Source organism: Bubalus bubalis, chromosome 4 (genome assembly GCF_019923935.1).
Source record: "Bubalus bubalis isolate 160015118507 breed Murrah chromosome 4, NDDB_SH_1, whole genome shotgun sequence".
Lineage (NCBI taxonomy): Eukaryota > Metazoa > Chordata > Mammalia > Artiodactyla > Bovidae > Bubalus > Bubalus bubalis.
In genome coordinates this window covers 89,937,196-89,957,544 of record NC_059160.1, presented here as the reverse complement: position 1 = coordinate 89,957,544, position 20,349 = coordinate 89,937,196, and the positions used below count along the sequence as shown (strand labels likewise).

At 37.5% G+C, this 20,349-nt stretch overlaps 1 protein-coding gene across 5 annotated transcripts in view; it reads right to left on the bottom strand.

Moving 5' to 3' along the window:
- Positions 1-20,349, bottom strand: part of SPATS2 (spermatogenesis associated serine rich 2) — a 159,302-nt gene that overhangs the window by 26,551 nt on the left and 112,402 nt on the right. For 4 of the 5 annotated variants that reach the window (XM_025284091.2, XM_025284092.2, XM_025284088.2 and 1 more), the window contains 4 exons: positions 14,309-14,388; positions 6,236-6,344; positions 5,042-5,091; positions 1,858-1,866 (listed from right to left, as the gene is read on the bottom strand). In XM_025284091.2, the coding sequence (XP_025139876.1) occupies positions 1,858-1,866; positions 5,042-5,091; positions 6,236-6,344; positions 14,309-14,320 (180 nt within the window). In that variant the 5' untranslated portion in view covers positions 14,321-14,388. The remainder of the gene's footprint in view (positions 1-1,857; positions 1,867-5,041; positions 5,092-6,235; positions 6,345-14,308; positions 14,389-20,349) is intronic. The other variant, XM_006075812.4, reaches the window with a different exon arrangement.

Below are 20,349 nucleotides of genomic sequence, written 5' to 3'. Positions count from 1 at the left end.
ACAACCTCCAAGAGACGATGAAACACGTTGTAATCAAACTTCCAAAAGATAAAGAAAGAATCTAGAAAGCAGCAGGAGAGAAGTTACTTATCACACACAAGAGATCATTAATGAGATTAGCAGATTTCTCATCAGAAACATAGGAGGCCAGAAGGCAGTAGGCAGATATATTCAAAGAGCTAAAAGGAAAACAAAACAAAACAAAACAACCCATCAACCAAGAATCCTCTATGTAGCAAAACTGTCTTTCAAAACTGAGGGATAAATTAAGACATTTCTAGGTAAACAAAGAGGAGAGAGTTCATGACTACCAGACCTGCCCCGCCAGAAACACAGGAGGCCTGTAACATGAAGTGAAGGAACACTAGATGGTAATCTGAAGGCATACAGAGAAATAAAGAACTTGACAGAGGTAAAATACATGTGCAGTTACAAAAGCTAGTATTATTATAACACTGGTTTGTGACAGTACTTTTTGTTTTCTACATGATTTAGAAGACTAATACAACAAAACCAAAAGCTGGTTCTTCATAAAAACAAAGTTGACAAAAGTTTAGCTAGATGGACTAAGAAAAAAGTGAGAAGACTCAAATTATTAAAATAAGAAATGAAAGTGGGTACATTGACTATAAGAGAATATTATGAACAATCATATACCAACAAATTGTATAACCTAGATGAAACTGTTCAAATTTCTAGAAACACAAAACCTACCAATACTGTCATGAAGAAATAGAAAATCTAACTAGTTAGGAGACTGAATCACGAATCAAAAATCTCCTGACAAAGAAAAGCCCTGGCTTCACTAGTGAATTCTACCAAACATTTACTCTTGCCAAACTTTTCAAAAAAAAAAAAGCTGCTGAAGAGAAGGGAACAATATCTAACTCACTCTATGAGGTCAGCATTACCCTGCTACTTAGACAAAGACACTAGATGAAAACTACACAGCAATATCCCTTATGAACACTGATGCAAAAATTCTCAACAAAAAAGTACCAAACCAAATTTAGCAATATATGAAAATAATTATATATCATAACCAAATAGGATTTATTCCCTGAATGCAAGAATGGTTCAACTTAAGAAAACTGATCAATGTAATACACCATATTAACAGAAAGAAGGGGAAAAAAGCCACATGATCATCTTAATTGATGCAGAAAAAACATGGGACAAAATTCAAATATCCTTTCATGATAAAAACACTAAAAAAAAAAAAAAAACTAGGACTAGACGGAAACTACTTCAACATAATAAAAGACATATATGAAAAACCCACAGGGAACAATGGTCAAAGAGGAGAGCTTTTCCTCAAAGATCAGGAACAAGGCAAGGAGACCCACTTTTGCCATTTCTATTCAACACAGTACTGAAAGTTGTAGCCAGTGCAATTAAGAAAGAAAAAGAAATAAAAGGCATCCAAGCAGGAAACGAAAAAGGAAAATATGTTTGCAAAAGATATGATCTTATATATAGAAAACTTTAAAGATTACACACACGCACACACACACAGAACAATTCAGCAAAGCAGCAGGATACAGTCAACACACAAAAATCAGTTGTACTTCTGTTGCTACTAAGTCACTTCAGTCGTGCCCGACTCTGTGAGACCCCATAGATGGCAGCCCACCAGGCTCCCCTGTCCCTGGGATTCGCCAGGCCAGAACGCTGGAATGGGTTGCCATTTCCTTCTCCAATGCATGAAAGTGAAAAGTGAAAGTGAAGTCACTCAGTCGTGTCCAACTCTTCGCAACCCCACGGATTGCAGCCCACCAGGCTCCTCCGCCCATGGGATTTTACAGGCAAGAGTACTGGAGTGGGGTGCCATTGCCTTCTTCAGTTGTACTTCTATACCTGAACAATCTGAAAAGTAAATTATAAAATAATTCAATTTATAATAACATAACTAAATAGAAACACATTATATATTTATGAATTATAAGATTTAATAGTAAAATGCCAATACTACCCAAAGTGATCTACAGATTCAATGCAATCCATATCAAAATCCCAATGATATTTTTTTCCGAAACAGAAAAACCCATCTTAAAATTCATATGCACCTTCAAGGGACCAAAACAACCTTGATTGTCATACTAAATGAAATAAGTCAGACAGAGAAGGACAAATATCATATGATATCACTTATATGTGCAATCTAAAAAAAAAAGGACACAAATGAATTTATTTACAAAAGAAAAATAGACTCACAGACATAGAAAACAAGTTTATGGTCACCAAAAGGGAACAGGGCTGGGAGGGGAGGGATAAATTGTATGTTTGGGACTAAAATATACACACCATTATATATGAAAAGATAATCAACAAAGACCTACTGTTGGGGACTATATCATATCTTCTAATAACCTACAATGGGCTTCCCTTGTGGCTCAGCTGGTACAATGGAAAAGAATCTAAAAAAACTTATGTATATGTATGTGTGTGGGTGTATAACTGAATCACTTTGCTGTACCCCTGAAATTAACACAACATTGTGAATCAACATGTCAATAAAAAATCTAAGAAAAAGAGGAACAAAACAGGGAGACTCATACAACCTAATTTCAAAACTTTCTACAAAGCCACACTAATCAAAACAGTGTAGTACTAGTGTAAAGGCAGATGTATAAGGGACTTGCCTGCTGGCCCAGTGGTTAAGATTCTGCCTCCACTGTGGAGAGCTGGGGTTTGATCCATGGTCAGGGAACTAAGATCCCACAAGCCATGCAGAGTGACCAAAAAACTTATAAAAGACAAACATAGAGACAATGAAATAGAATAAAGAGCCCAGAAGTGAACACTCACATATATGGCTTAAGTGATTTTTGCCAAAACTATTCAATGGGGAAAGGACAGTCTTTTCAACAAATAATGCTGGAAAAACTGGAATCTCCACATATAAAAGAATAAAGTTGGACTTTAACCTGAAACATAGCACAAAAATTAACTCAAAATGGATCAAACCTAAATGTAAGGCCTAAATCAACAAAACTTAGAAGAAAATGATGTAGGACAAAAGCTTCACGACATTGGATTTGGTAAGGATTTCTTAGAGATGACAGTAAACAAAGAAAAACAGACAAACTGGACTTAATGAGAAAGAAGACAATCCACAGAATGTGAGAAACTATTTGCAATCATATATCCGGTAAGGGATTTTTCCTCTCCACAATTCTCATTTCTCCTTTTCTTAATTACTTTCTCCCATGTAAGCTGGCTAAGTTTTCATGTCACTGTCCTATGCATGTAATACCTATCCCCAGTAATCGTTCATGATCATATCCTATTGAACTAATCCCAACAGTTAACTGGATGTGATTTGGGTATTTGAGATTGCCAAACTGAAGCCATTTTTCTTTCTCCAAATTTTAAGAAACTGATGTATCTCCAACACATACTTTCCCAGCTTTGTGTACATATTACATTACTAATAACCTATTATCCTTGTCCAGTAAATTAATAAATCAGAATATGCACAGTTACTTAGGTTTGGTGAAAGCAATGGAAAGAAGTTAAGCAAATATTCAAAGCTACAGGTATGGAGAGCTTCAAGGGAATCTGTGGTAGTATTAAGTTCTTAGAAAAAGTTCTCAAGGCTCAATGGAGCCAAGCCTGTTTTCTTTTTTTCCCCAAGTCTGGTTTAATTAAGACTTAGCAGAAATCCTAATGAAGTGACTTAGAGTCATCAAGAAAGCATTCCAGAACTCCAGCACTAACCTAATATAGACCCGAAAGAGATTTCATAGAGATACTTGATTCAAATACACACTTCAAGCACTTCCTAAAGGAACCAGATTTAGAGTAAAAAGCTATGGGAAGCATGATGAGGTTAGCTAGTATCCTTTGGGGAAAGCATTTTTGATTTCAAGTGCATAAGGAGAACTGATATGTTAGATATTGTATTAAACACTTGAGGAGACATTACTTTGCTAACAAAGATCCATCTAGTCAAAGCTATGGTTTTTTTCAGTAGTCATGCATGGATGTGAGAGTTAGACTATAAAGAAAGCTGAAGGCCAAAGAATTGATGCTTTTGAACTGTGGTGTTGCAAAAGACTCTTGAGAGTCCCTTGGACTGCAAGGAGATCCAACCAGTCCATCCTGAAGGAAATCAGTCCTGAATATTCATTGGAAGGACTGATGCTGAAGCTGAAACTCTAATATCTGGCCACCTGATGCAAAGAACTGACTCATTTGAAAAGACCCTGATGCTGACAAAGATTAAAGGCGGGAGGAGAAGGGGACAACAGAGGATGAGACAGTTGGATGGCATCACTGACTCAATGGACATGAGTTTGACCAAGCTCTGGGAGTTGGTGATGGACAGGGAAGCCTGTAGTGTTGCAGCCCATGGGGTTGCAAAGAGTTGGACACGACTGAGCGACTAAACTGAACTGAAATACTTTCAGTTGTCAATATTATTTTCCTATTTTAGAGACAAGCAAACTAAGACTCACTAGGGTTAAACAATATTCCCAGGAAATAAAACCAGTAAGTAGTAGAATAGGATATAAATCCAGTTTTGACTGATTCCACAGTCCAAGTGCCTTCTATTATCTTCTAATATCTCCCTGAACTAGACCATCAGACCCCTCTGCATAGCTAACAGTAGCAAAGCCTCTCTTTAGGCTTTAAGCTAAAGCTGATTAATACCAGAGCTTACAACACAAGTGGTCTGACTTAAAAATCTGAACTATTTTAACTGATGTATAATATGAATGATTTGAAAACCACTGGAATGGATCACTTTCTCTAGAGGAGCTCTGCTGTCCTTGACATGATCTCGTTTCATCCCTGCCTAATATTAATACATTCTCTGAAACTGCGATGGCAGAGTAATTCTGCTTCCTGCCTGAAATCACACGGAGGAGACTGTGGTACTGTATGTACAGAGCAGTGTTACAATGTCCTGGAAGAAAACTTTTCTTAGCCAGGTAAACTGAAGATGCGTATGTAAATCTTTCAATATTTCTGCAGAGCTTAACTTTTTTATAATACAAATACTGATATCACACTTTTAAATTTAATTCATTTTTACCTTTTTCTTGCCTGTTACTGTCCATTCTTTGAGTACTTCACTGGCACTACCTGTAAGAGAAACCAATCACAGATATTTTTCTCCCAGCACAAGCATGCTCAAGCAGAAATTAGTGTCCCTGAATTTCGTAACTTCTGGAAAGTCTCCTTCTCCCAATAGGAAAAGTGATGGTTCAGGTGTCTAAGCTAATGTAATGAGATAATCATATCATGCTTACCTTTTAGAATACCTGCCCATTTAGATCCCCCTTCTCCATTTAATTTCTTCAGCAAGTTCTTCCAGGAAGAGACTAATGTAGCCTGACCATTTTGAAGCTTCTTTTTATCTATGTAGCTTTGACCAAATACAAAGACGACTGGTTTCAGCCCAAGTACTGGTTTCAGCCCAAGTATGGCGTCCCCTCTCCTCCAGATTACACACAACCTGGTTACATTGTTTCACAGAGAACTGTCTGCCACCCTAAACCCAAACACTAACATTATAAACAAAAATATGATGGTAAAGAAACAACTTACAGTATTTGGACCTGTTTATTGTATACTGGCAAATTCAGAAAAGTAGAAAGAGGGAGATCTATTTTGATATCACTGTCACTGTTCAATGAAAGAGACAACTTCAGACAGTTTTTCCCAAACAAGTTATGTGGAAAGAATTTTGTAAAATGCTCCTCAACTCTGTAAAATCAGAAGGTTTGACTAAGCATACCATTTTTTGTATGGTAGATAAGGAAACTCAAACCCATATATTTAAATCACTTGTCAGAGCCTGAAAAAGAATACTGAGTCCCTAAATCTGCCATCTGTAGCTGAGCCACCAGACCACTGCTCTGTCATTGCTTCTTAAATTCTTATTCAACCCAACTCCAGTCAAGTCCCTTATACCACTGGCTACCTAATTTCTTTTTTTTTTTTTTTTTCCTTCTCTCGCTACCTAATTTCTTAACTGTCATTAGAAAATGTTCTGAATAAAATGATGGAGTCTTCTCTGCTTGTCTCTTATTCCAGGTATCATATAGCTTATGAATGAATTACTTCTAGGGCTGAAATAAGGAGCTTTAAAAGATATCTTTAAAAATCGCACAGGGTCTGCTATATCATCTATAAAATACCAGACTGCCGAATAAATGTTATAGAAATCTGAAGCAACTTCTAGTTGAACAAATATGAACTTATAAAAATATTGAGCTAGGGTTACCTTCCATGAATGCTTGTACTGTTTTGTCCACACAATTATCATAGTGTTGCAAAACCAGGATAATTTCATTGTTACTCTTATTGGGAACTATTGCACGCACTGCATTTATCTGAAAAAGAAGATAAGGTCATTTAATTCTAATATCAGTAGATCAGTTGGAAACTGAGGTCTATTACAGAGAATAACAGTAAGGGTACCATTTCATCTTTAACAAGGTGTATTACATCACTTTAGTATCAGTGAGAGTACATACAACCATCTCACTGGGATGAGTAATAGGTGAATGATGCCAGCACATAAAAAATTAACTTTAAAACTTAGAAAAAGCAGAACATTTGCAGAAACATAGGATTTGTGCCAGATCTTATTTCAGGGTGGTTTAATTCAGGTATCAGGTATTAATTTAGCATCAACATTTCCTCATTTTTAGCATATTATAGAGAAAGGAGCAAAGTTTAACAAACCACCAGAATAAAACACCAATAATAACTTAGATTTTTGTATAGCATTTTTTAAACATTTATTTCATATCATTTAATTGTATAATAATGCTATGCTGCTGCTGCTGCTGCTGCTAAGTCGCTTCAGTCGTGTCTGACTCTGTGCAACCCCATAGACGGCAGCCCACTAGGCTCCTCTGTCCCTGGGATTCTCCAGGCAAGAATACTGGAGTGGGTTGCCATTTCCTTCTCCAATGCATGAAAGTGAAAAGTGAAAGTGAAGTTGCTCAGTCATGCCCGACTCTTAGCGACCCCATGGACTGGAGCCTACCAGGCTCCTCCGTCCACGGGATTTTCCAGGCAAGAGTACTGGAGTGGGGTGCCATTGCCTTCTCCGATAATAATGCTATAGATATCATTTAAATTATTATAAATTATTTCAGGTGTATAAAACATAATGAACACTCACTATGATAGCCAGTTTAATAAAATAAAATACATGCAATTGAAGTGCCCATGAAACTTTTCATAAACCCCTTTTCCCTCCTCTCCACAGAGATTTCTACCTTGAATTTGGTGTTATTTTGATATTTGTTTTTATACTTTTATGATGTATGTCTGTATCCAAGGGTAAGACATATTATTGTTTGCATTACATGTCATATCATACATACCTATTTTTAATTTGCTTTCTCATGTAACATTGTTTTTTAGATTTTTCATGTTGATAAATGCATCTCATTATTATTTATCAGTAATTTATTTTAATTGCTAAATAGCATTTCCATTGTGTGAATATAGCCAATTTAGTCATTTTTCTGTTGATAGACATTTACATTCTTTCCAGTGTTTGGCCACTATAAAAAATGCCATAGTAAATATTCCTACGCTTATGCTTATTTACTGAATGCTTATGACAATGCTTACCAAATTGTTAAAAAAAAGAAAACAAGTCTTCAGTGAACAGTGAGAGGATGTCTCTATTGTATATATAATCACTAGTAGAATTTCTGAACAGTTCAGTTCAGTTCAGCTGCTCAGTCATATCCAGCTCTTTGTGACCCAATGGACTGCAGCACGCCAGGCCTCCCTGTCCATCACCAACTCCTGGAGTCAACGCAAACTTAAGTCCATTGAGTCAGTGATGCCATCCAACCACCTCATCCTCTGTCGTCCCCTTCTCCTCCCACCTTCAATCTTTCCCAGAATCAGGGTCTTTTCAAATGAGACAGTTCTTCGCATCAGGTGGCCAAATATTGGAGTTTCAGCTTCAGCATCAGTCTTTCCAATGAATATTCAGGACTGATTTCCTTTAGGATGGACTGGTTGGATCTCCTTGCAGTCCAAGAGACTCTCAAGATTCTTCTCTAACACCACAGTTCAAAAGCATCAATTCTTTGGCACTCAGTTTTCTTTATAGTCCAACGCTCACATCCAGACATGACACTGGAAAAACCTCAGCCTTGACTAGATGGACCTTTGCTGGCAAAGTAACGGCTCTGCTTTTTTAGTATGTTATCTAGGTTGGTCATAGCTTTTCTTCCAAGGAGCAAGCGTCTTTTAATTTCATGGCTTCAGTCACCATCTGCAGTGATTTTGGAGCCCCCCCAAATAAAGTCTCTCACTGTTTCCATTGTTTCCCCATCTATTTGCCTTGAAGTGATGGGACCAGACGCCATGATCCTAGCTTTCTGAATGTTGAGTTTAAAGCCAACTTTTCACTCTCCTCTTTCACTTTCATCAAGAGGCTCTTTAGTTCTTCTTCGCTTTCTGCCATAAGGGTGGTGTCATCTGTGTATCTGAGGTTACTGATACTTCTCCCGGAAATCTTGATTCCAGCTTGTGCTTCTTCCAGCCCAGCATTTCTCATGATGTACTCTGCATATAAGTTAAATAAGCAGGGTGACAATATACAGTCTTGACGTACTCCTTTCCCTATCTGGAACCAGTCTGTTGTTCCATGTCCAATTCTAACTGTTGCTTCCTGACCTGCACACAGCTTTCTCAAGAGGCAGGTCCGGTGGTCTGATATTCCTATCTCTTTCAGAATTTTCCAGAATTTGTTGTGATCCACACAGTCAAAGGCTTTGGCATAGTCAATAAAGCAGATGTTTTTCTGGAACTCTCTTGCTTTTTCGATGATCCAACGGATGTTGGGAATTTGACCTCTGGTTCCTCTGCCTTTTCTAAATCCACCTTGAACATCTGGAAGTTCATGGTTCATGTACTGTTGAAGCCTGGCTTGGAGAATTTTGAGCATTACTTTGCTAGCGTGTGAGATGAGTGCAATTGTGTGGTACTTTGAGCATTCTTTGGCATTGCCTTTCTTTGGGATTGAAATGAAAACTGACCTTTTCCAGTCCTGTGGCCACTGCACTGCTGAGTTTTCTAAAGTTGCTGGCATATTGAGTGCAGCACTTTCATAGCATCATCTTTCAGGATTTGAAATAGCTCAAATGGAATTTCATTACCTCCACTAGCTTTGTTCGTAGTGATGCTTCCCAAGGATCACTTGACTTCGCATTTCAGGATGTCTGGCTCTAGGTGAGTGATTATACCATCATGATTATCTGGGTCATGAAGTCTTTTTCATATAGTTCTTCAGTGTATTCTTGCCACCTCTTCTTAATATTTTCTCCTTCTGTTAGATCCATACCATTTCTGTCCTTTATTATGCCCATCTTTGCAAGAAATGTTCCCTTGGTATTATTTTCTTGAAGAGATCTCTACTCTTTCCCATTCTATGGTTTTCCTCTATTTCTTTGCATTGATCACTGAGGAAGGCTTTCTTATCTCTCCTTGCTATTCTTTGGCACTCTGCATTCAAATGGATATATCTTCCCTCTTCTCGCTGCTCTTTTCACAGCTATTTGTAAGGCCTCCTCAGACAACCATCTTGCCTCTTTGCATTTCTTGGAGATGGTCTTGATCACTGCCTCCTGTACAATGTCACAAACCTCTATCCATAATTCTTCAGGCCCTCCGTCTATCAGATCTAATCCCCTGAATCTATTTCTCACTTCTGCTGTATAATCGTAAGGGATTTGATTTAGGTCATACCTGAATGGTCTAGAGGTTTTCCCTATTTTCTTCAATTTAAGTCTGAATTTGGCAATAAGGAGTTCATGATCTGAGCCACAGTCAGCTCCCGGTCTTGTTTTTGCTGACTTTATAGAGCTTCTCCATCTTTGGCTGCTAAGAATATAATCAATCTGATTTCAGTATTGACCATCTGGTGATGTCCATGTGTAGAGTCTTCTCTTGTGTTGTTGGAAAAGGGTGTTTGCTATGACCAGTACATTCTCTTGGCAAAACTCTGAACAGTAGTGAATCTAAAAATTCATTAGAAATGCCAAATTTCCCTTAAAAACGAACATGCCAACTTCGTCAGTTATTCCTAAGGTATTTTGTATCTTTTGAGGTTAAAAATATACACTTTACAATAACTGCATATTCTCTTTTCATTTTTGTATGTCAATTTTATATCCAGCTATTTTGATGACTTCATTATTCCTAATAATTTGTTGCTTTCTTGGTTATTCTATGCAGGCAATTCTATTATCTATAATAATAGCAGTTTTTCCCCCCTTCCTTTTTATTCTTTATAATCTTCATTTTTTGTCTTACTGGACAATGTGAAATTGGTTATTTCTTCAAGAAGACCCATTTTTTTTTTTTTTGGTAGGGAGTGGTAGTTAGAAACCAAGATCTAAGAGCTAGGTGTGTTTATTGCTATTAGGTTGGTGTATGCTTACTCCTTGGAAGAAAAGTTATGACCAACCTAGATAGCATATTGAAAAGCAGAGACATTACTTTGCCAACAAAGGTCCATCTAGTCAAGGCTATGGTTTTTCCAGTGGTCATGTATGGATGTGAGAGTTGGACTGTGAAGAAGGCTGAGCACCGAAGAATTGATGCTTTTGAACTGTGGTGTTGGAGAAGACTCTTGAGAGTCCCTTGGACTGCAAGGAGATCCAACCAGTCCATTCTGAAGGAGATCAGTCCTGGGATTTCTTTGGAGGGAATGATGCTAAAGCTGAAACTCCAGTACTTTGGCCACCTCATGCAAAGAGTTGCCTCATTGGAAAAGACTCTGATGCTGGGAGGGATTGGGGGCAGGAGGAGAAGGGGACTACAGAGGATGAGATGGCTGGATGGCATTACTGACTCGATGGACGTGAGTCTCAGTGAACTCCGGGAGTTGGTGATGGACAAGGAGGCCTGGCGTGCTGAGATTCATGGGGTCGCAAAGAGTCGGACACGACTGAGCGACTGAACTGAACTGAAAAGTAATTGTGGTCTTGCACTGCTGAGCTATGCCGTTTGATATTGGAATACGTTCTCAAATAAATGTGGTTATGTTATACATCATTTTAATGCACATTTCTCACTTTTTTTTTTTGCTAATGACATTACTTGCTGTTTATTCTATATTTATTTTAGACTAGGGAAATGATGTTAGACAAAAAGCAAATTCAAGCAATTTTCTTATTTGAGTTCAAAATGGGTCATAAAGCAGTGAAAACAATTTGAACATCACCAATGCATTAGCCCAGAAACTGCTAATGAACGTACAGTGCAGTGGTGCTTCAAGAAGTTTTGTAAAGGAGAGGAGAGCCTTGAAGATGAGGAGCACAGTGGCCAGCAACTACAAATTGACAACGACCAAATAAGAGGATTGTCAAAGCCGATTCTCTTTCAACTACATGAGAAGTTGCTGAAGAACTCAATACCAACCATTCTATCGTCATTTTGCATTAGAAGCAAACTGGAAAGGTGAAGAAGCTCAGTAAGTGGGTACCTCATGAACTGATAGCAAATCAAAAAAACCATTGACTTGAAGTGTCATCCTCTTTTATTGTGTAACAACAAACCATTTCTCGAATGGATTGTGATGTGCGACAGAAAGTGGATTTTGTACAACTCCCGGTGATGATCAGCTCAGTGGCTAGATAGAGAAGAAACTCCAAAGCACTTCTCAAAGTCAAAGAAAGTGAAAGTGAAAGTGTTAGTCGCTCAGTTATGCCCAACTCTTTGTGACCCCATGGACTGTAGACTGCCAGGCTCCTCTGTCCATGGGATTCTCCCGGCAAGAATATTGGAGTGGGTTGCCATTTCCTCCTCCAGGGGATCTTCCGAACCCTGGGATCGAACCTGCATCTCTTACGTTTTCTCTTGTATTGGCAGGCAAGGTCTTTATCACTAGCATCACCTAGGAACCCCCAAGAAGGTCCAAAGCGCTTTGGACCAAACTTGCACCAAATCCAAACTTGCACCAAAAAAAGGTCATGGTCACTGTTTGGTGATCTGCTGCTCCTCTAATTCACTACAGCTTTCTGAATCCTGGCGAAATCATTACATATAAGAAGTATGCTCAGCAAATCGATGAGATGCACTGAAAACTGCAATGCCTGCAGCCTGCATTGGTCAACATAAAGGGCCCAATTCTTCTTCATGACAACACCCGAATGCATCTCGCACAACCGACATTTGCTTCAAAAGTTAAATGAATTGGGCTATGGAGTTTTGCCTTATCCGCCATATTCACTTGACCTCTTGCCAAACAACTACCCCTTTTTCAAGCATCTTGACAACTTTTTGCAGAGAAAATGCTTCCATAACCAGCAAGAGGCAGAAAACGCTTTCCAACAGTTTGTCGACTCCTGAATCATGGATTTTTACATTATAAAAATAAACAAGCTTACTTCTTGTTGGCAAAAATGTGTTGATTGTAATGGTTCCTATTTTGACTAAAGATGCATTGGAGCCTAGTTATAATGATTTAAAATTCACGGTCTGAGACCACAATTACATTTGCACCAACCTAATACTAGGATGTGATTATTTCTAGGTCCTTTCAGTGGATAGAACTAGGAAATTTTGGTTTTTACAACATAAGTTTATACTGACACCATCAGTTTAAATATACTATTAAAAGGCTTTTTTTTTTTTTTTTTTGCCACACCGTTCAGCATGCAGGACTGAACCTATGCCTTCTGTAGTGGAAGCACGGAGTCCTAACCAGTGGACCTAGAGAAATCCCAAAAGACTTTTTATAAAATGGTTTTTAAACATGTATTTCTCTTCTCTAAACTGAAAGTTTTTTAGCTCTTAAAAACATTAACATATTTCTTGATTTGCTTTATTCTATAGTATTCATAAAATAATTATAGAATATAATATTACTACTAATGAAAAAAGTTGAATTCATTTTCACTACATTCCTCTGAACATTTCCAGTAAGAATATTAATACTGTGTTCAAAGTCAGTGGGAAGATTTGTTCTAGTTTACCTTTCCCTGAAGATGAAACATTTTCAGGATCTCAACCTTATATAAGATCTCAGTTCCAATTTTTAACCCAGGACAAGCTTTGTGCTAAATCTGGGGCCTGTGTGGTAAAAACACATTTGTTACTGAGACTGGCAAAACATATCAGAGTTACCTAGCTCAGGCTTACCACTCAGCTTTTTAGTTTCTTCTATATTTTTGGCCCTAGAGATTTCCCTTCTTGTGTTCAGCTATGTTTTTTTTCTTTTTTGGCCACACCATGTAGCCTGCAGGATTCTTAGTTCCCAGACCACGAATTAAATCTGGGCCCTTGGCAACGAAAATGGAGTCCTAACCACTGGACCACCAGGGAATTCTTTGGCTATGCATTGAAAATGATGTATATCATTTTCATTCTGTATTTGTAAGCATTGTACATTAGAAATATTTTCAGGATATCTAGTCTGCCATATTGCTTGAAAAGGAAGCCCTTTTACAGATGAAGAGAAGCAAAGTATCTTGTTCAAGTTATTAGCAGAATCTGTATTAGGACCTAAGTGTTTTTTAGTATACTTGCTTTCATGTCATTCTATACTTTTTTTTGTTTCAGGCTTAATTGAACAATGATAAAGTATAAAACTATAAAAGTGGGATGGTATATAATCTATAATTCAAAGAGCATGAATTTATAATATACATTTTTGAGATGAGCAAAAAATTACCATGATCACTAGAAAATGGGCTTTAGGCAAAACTTACAGATTTAATGATAAAGGTAAAATTCTCATAACTGAAAATGCAACATTGTTTATATTATTGAACCAATATGTATCTATGACTCCAGAATCAACGATTTACTTTTTAAATGAGATGGAGAACACATGTAAAGCTTTTGTTCTATGTTTTTTCTCAAAATAGCTCATTAAGGGTTATATTATTAAAGACAACCAGGTTCCCTTCCAAAGATACGTTACTTAGAAAACTCTTCTTGCTCTAAAGTCTCCTGGTCTTAAAAATCCTCTTCAAGTGAATGGGATGATCCTACTCAAGACTATTCCTTAAAGAATGTTAGCAAATTAGATACACACTTAGCCATATACATACTGTTGTATTAATTAATATTAAGATGTCCAAGAGAATTTAGAATAAATATATGTATATGGATACATGTAAAGAAAATTGTTCATACTTATAGGCTCTGATTCCTCAAAACCTTCATGGTAGTTACTCCCTGATATACAGTGGCATTCATACAGTTTTGTTCTTAATTTTCACTTTCTTAATGAGTTTGTAGCCAATGATTTTATTAGTACCTAAATTTTAACAAGACATTCAAGTTTCCTATCCACAGTAACTAGACATACCTTTTCTTTCATGTTTTCAAAAGCTCCTCCTTGGGCCAGTACAGTATTGGACTGCAAATCAAAAATGAATCCTGATGAATCTGAAGGAATGAGAAGGAAAAAATATATTCAACAGGATCCAAAACTAACATAACAGCCTGCAAAATATAAGGGCCAATACTAGCGGCTTTTCTCTCATAAACAGCTAATAACTAAACAGAACTTAGTTGTTATTTTGCAAATTCTATTATATAACTGATAACTACCTTTGCATTCAAATTGTGAAATTAATTGGATTTTAGTAGAAATTATCACAGCTTGAGAAAAATATTGAAATCAATTATATTAGACTGTACAGTAATCCTTGATATCTTTAACTATCCTAATATAAAAGGCCCTCTAAAAATACTGTAAGTAAATAGTTCAAGGTAAAATTTAACACTAACAAATCTGAATATGTGAGAATGAGAGCTTCTATAACATTAATAATAACAACACATAAAAGTACTTTCCATCTTTTAGACTGCAACACACACACATCACATTCTTAGGACTATGAATTTCATAAATATATTTGCTTGTATTCCCAATATAATATATGATAAAGCAATTTACCAGTGTTTATATTAATAGCATAAATGGGAAAACTTAGTTCAATGTAAGAAATTATAGAAAAGAGTTTGCACTTAAAAAGAAAAGGCTATCTGTGAATTTAATCAGTTTCTTTACCCATGACTATGTGATCAACAAATTACCTCAGCTTTTACACTTGATAACTTTGTTTTACTCTAATGAGATGTGATCCTAGGAAATAGCTAGAGTGCTTCTCAAATTCTGATGTGTATACTTATCATTGGGGGAATGATAAGTTAAATAGCAGGTTCTGATTCAAGTGTCTGATGTGTGGCCTGAGATTTTTACTCTCAAGTGGTATCAACATTGCAGATCCAAGCTACCATACTTGAGAGTACTTTGGGGGTTCAAATTTCAACAAAGCAAGAAAAAGGGGAAAATTTGAGAAGAGGGGTTGCTATAGTCTGAATATTTGTATTTTCACCTCCAAACTCATACGCTGAAATCCTAAAGTGATGGTATTAGTAGGTGAGGCCTTCAAGAGCAGAGTTCTCATGAATGGGATCAGTGCTCTTATTAAAAAGATTCCACAGAGACCTCTGCTACCACGTGAGGACACAACGAGAAGTCTGCAACCCAGAAGGCCCTCGCTAGACCATGTCGGCACTCTGATCTCAGATTTCCAGCCTCTAGAACTGTAACAAGTAAATTTCTATTGTTTATAAGCTACTCAGTCTGTGGTATTTTGTTAGAGCAGTCTGAACAGAGTAAGATGGGAGTATAAAAAATACAGTAATATTTTAGTACACTTTTCAAATTCTTTTAGTATTATTACAGATGTGCTTTAATTAAAGCCTCTTTTATATAGCTCAATCTTTATCCTGTGTTTTATATAATACCTCCTAGTGCTACAGAAGAGTGATAATTTATACGTTAGAATGATAATAGTTTTTTGTTTCTAAAAGTAGAAAAGAGGATATGAATAGAGCCTGTGTCATTCCAAGAGAAAGTACACTTGCCAATTACCATTAAATTGTGAATTAACTTTTAACCTCTGTAATACTGGCAGTTTCATCATTGTTACCCAAAGGAAAAATCAGGTTACATTTACGCAAACTCAATACTTAAAGCCTGAATTTTCTAGATAATGACCTAATACGGTTTACACTGAATTATCTTTATTAACTGCAAAGAAACATAGTATACACAGATGAAAATTTTACACAACCAAAATACTATTGCTCAACCTTTTCAGAATTGCTTTAGGTTATCCAGATGATATAACTTCACTGCTGTTAAGTACAGCTGACCTTTGAACACTGCCCAGGTCTACTTATACACAGATATTTTTCAATGGTAAGTATTACAGCATACACAACCTGCAGTTGGTTGAATCCATGGATGCAGAACTGTGGACACTGAGGCCCAACTGGAAGTATCTCCCACTGCACTCAGGGGTCAGCACTTTTCAGTTCAGTTCAGTTCAGTTCCGCAGTCGTGTCCGACTCTTTGTGACCCCATGAATCGCAGCACGCCTGGCCTCCCTGTCCATCACCAACTCCCACGGAGTTCACTCAGACTCACGTCCATCGAGTCGGTGGTGCCATCCAGCCATCTCATCCTCTGTCATCCCCTTCTCCTCTTGCCCCCAATCCCTCCCAGCATCAGAGTCTTTTCCAATGAGTCAACTCTTCGCATGAGGTGGCCAAAGTACTGGAGTTTCAGCTTTAGCATCATTCCTTCCAAAGAAATCCCAGGGCTGATCTCCTTCAGAATGAACTGGTTGGATGTCCTTGCAGGTCCAAGGGACTCTCAAGAGTCTTCTCCAACACCACACTTCAAAAGCATCAATTCTTTGGTGCTCAGCCTTCTTCACAGTCCAACTCTCACATCCATACATGACCACTGGAAAAACCATAGCCTTGACTAGATGGACCTTTGTTGGCAAAGTAATGTCTCTGCTTTTGAATATGCTATCTAGGTTGGTCATAACTTTATTTCCAAGGAGTAAGTGTCTTTTAATTTCATGGCTGCAGTCAGCACCTTTAACCCCCATATTATCCAAGGTCTCAAAGACACATTAATGAGCACTGAGATGATACAAAGAACATCAGTAATCTTAGGAAAGAATCCAACCACCAATCTCTTTTAAGGAAAGGTGCTTAAACGCTCAGTTGTGTTTGACTCTTTGAGACCCTATGGACTGTAGGCCACCAGGATCCTCTGTCCATGGGATTTCCCAGGCAAGAATACTGGAGTTGGGTGCCATTTCCTTCTCCAGGGGATATTCCTGACCCAGGGATCAAACCCATATCTCTTACATCTCCTGCACTGGCAGCAGATTCTTAAGAGGGGATACTTAATTTTATTATTTTTTCTTTTTATTTTAATTGGAGGCTAATTACAATATTTTAGTGGTTTTTGCCACACATTGACATGAATCAGCCATGGGTGTACATGTGTTCCCCATTCTGAACCCCCCTCCCACCTCCCTCCCCATCCCATCCCATGAGGGGATACTTAAAACAGCATTTTGGGACCTATATTTAAATAAGCTATTGGTATCACTAACTTCTTATACATCATCTAACACCTTTTATTTTTTTCCGTTTAGCAACATGCTAGATGAAATGAAGCGCAATGCAAACAAAGGGTAGTTCTGCAAACACTTTCAGTGATCGCCTCCCCCAAATTAGCATAAGTATTATTAGAGTTATCTGGCATACCAGTTGGGATAATGATTAAAAATACATACAGAAGCTATTTCAGTCAGGATCTCAGCAGGAAACAAACAGCACATTGAGACTGGGAAATGTGAAGAGAGTTTAATGAAGGGACTATTTTCGAAGGTGCTGGTAGGGAGTAGGGAAACCACAAGAGAGGGCACAGTACTCCCTGGCTAAGAATAGCCATGTATATTGCTACTGGAGGTTTTAAAGACGGTAAGGAGGGAGCAGCAATTACTGGAATCTGGAGACAGAGGCCTCTTTCATCTTTGTTTCATCTGGTGTGGAGATGGCCATAGGATAACAGTCCTTTAATCAGAGGACACAGTAAGCCCACAGTGACCCTTCAGGCAAAGACTAGGGGAACAGATACTCCTATCTCACTCTCCTCCCTGCCTCTGGTCTCCTGCCTTATGCTGCCCAACAGCCAAATTCAACCAGAAGTCCAAGGCAAGAAACCTGTAGTCTGACTTGCAGTCTGGACAGGTCAGCCTCCTGGGGTACAAATGCCCATTTTGTATTTATATTCTAAATCATGAGTTTGCCAAAATGGGAAAGCAATAATTTAACATCTTGTCTATTCACCAGCTAATACTGTCTTTTTACTTCCACTAACAAACTCAAGTAGATTAAAAAAACCCTGCTTCAATGAACTGGAGCTTAAGTGCCTCTCAACATTATAGGGAAAATAAACTTTAATTCCCACCAACAATATTTAGTGATTTAACAGTTCTCCTATTTTTTTCATGCAAATAAAGCCTAAGATTTACTTAATTCCACTGTTAGTAAATGAGGTAAGATCTCATCCTTTTGCACCTACCCTATGATTGAAGATTATAAATTTTCAAAGAAAAAAACTGAAGTTAAATATTATACTCAGGCAAGATTCATAAAGGATTCATAAAGGATTCTCTCTTGAGATTCTCATCTATTTCATTCTATCAGGAACCATCTCACAATTTCCTTGGAATTATTTCAAATATCACACATTTAGGAACATTTTGCGGGCTTCCCTGATGGCTCAGATGGTCAAGAATCTGCCTGCAACGCAGAAGACCTGGGTTTAATCCTTGGGATGGGAAGATGCCCTGGAGGAGGAATAGCTCCCATTCTAGTATTGTTGCCTGCAGAATTCCATGGACAGAGGAGCCTGACCAGCTAGAGTTCAGGGGTCGCAAAGAGTCAGACTCAACTGAGTGACCAACACTAGTTTTATCGGGTAAAGAATGCTATTTACGGTATCACTGACATATTTGCAAACATTAGAAAACATATTGTTTTCACTGGCTTCAAAAATCAGGCAAAAGTTGTTGCAATGAGGACAACACAGAAATACCTGAGTCTGACTATCACATGTATCAAATCAGACTTGAAAAGGTTTTCTTTTTTTTAACTGAGGTATAATTGACACACACATATATAACATTATATTACGTAGTTTCAGGTATGTAGCATGATTTGATATTTGTATATACTGTGAATTGATCACAAAAAGTCTAGTTAATATCTATCAACATACACAGTTAAGGGAAACTTTTTTCTTGTGATAAGAACTTTAAGATATATTCTCTTAGCAATACAGTATTATTAACTAGAGTCACCAAGCTATACATTATGTTCCTAGGACCCATTTATTTTATAATTGGAAGTTTGTACCTTTTGACCCCCTTTACCCATTTGGCCATCCTCCCACCCAACATCTTTGGTAACTATCAATCTGTTCTCTGTATCTATCAGCTCTTTTCCTCTGTAAGTTTTAGATCCCACATATAAGTGAGATGATACAGTTTGTCATTCTCTGACTCATTTTACTCAGTATAATGTTCTCAAGGTCCATCTACAGTGTCACAAATGGCAAGATCTTCTTTTTATGGCTGAGTAATATTCCATTGTATAAATGCACACCAGATTCTTTATTCATTCTTCCACCATATGAAGACACTCAGGTTGTTTCTATATCTTGGCTATTGTAAATCATGCTGCAATGAACATGGGGGTGCATGTGTCTTTTCAAGTAAATGTTTTTGCTTTCTTTGGATACATAACCAGAAGCTGAACTGATGAATAGTTCTGTATTTCCTGGCCAACACTTGTTATTTCTTGTCTTTTTAATAATAACTATTCTTACAGGTGTGAGGTAGTATCACATTATGGTTTGGGCTGCATCTTCCTGATTAGTGATGTTAAGCACCTTTTTATGTGTCTGTTGGACATCTATCTCTATGTCTTCCTTATAACTGAATACATATCTCAACAAACTTTGAAACACAGTCTAATTGTTTTTAATTAATAATTTAACCTGAAGACCATACTGTATTTTCATAATTAATTTGGTTAAAAGTTCTGATTATATTCGCAACTCTGAGGATGGCAGGAAGAAAGGCAGGCAAGCAGGAAGGGACAGAGGGAAGTGGGAGGGAGGAAAGGAAGAGAGAAAACAAGTATTGGTAGGATGTGGAGAAATTGGAACAGTCATACATTGCTGGTGGGAATGTAAAATGATACAACTGCTATGGAAAGCTATATGGTGGCTCCTTAAATAACTGAAGATATAATTATCATGATACAATTCCATGCCACTCTAATGGCAGAAAGTGAAGAGGAACTAAAGAGCCTCCTGATGAGAGTGAAAGAGGAGAGTAAAAAAGCTGGCTTAAAACTCAACATTCAAAAAACTAAGATCATGGCATACAGTCCCATCACTTCATTGCAAACAGATGGAGAAAAAGTGAAAACTGTGACTGATTTTATTTTCTTGGACTC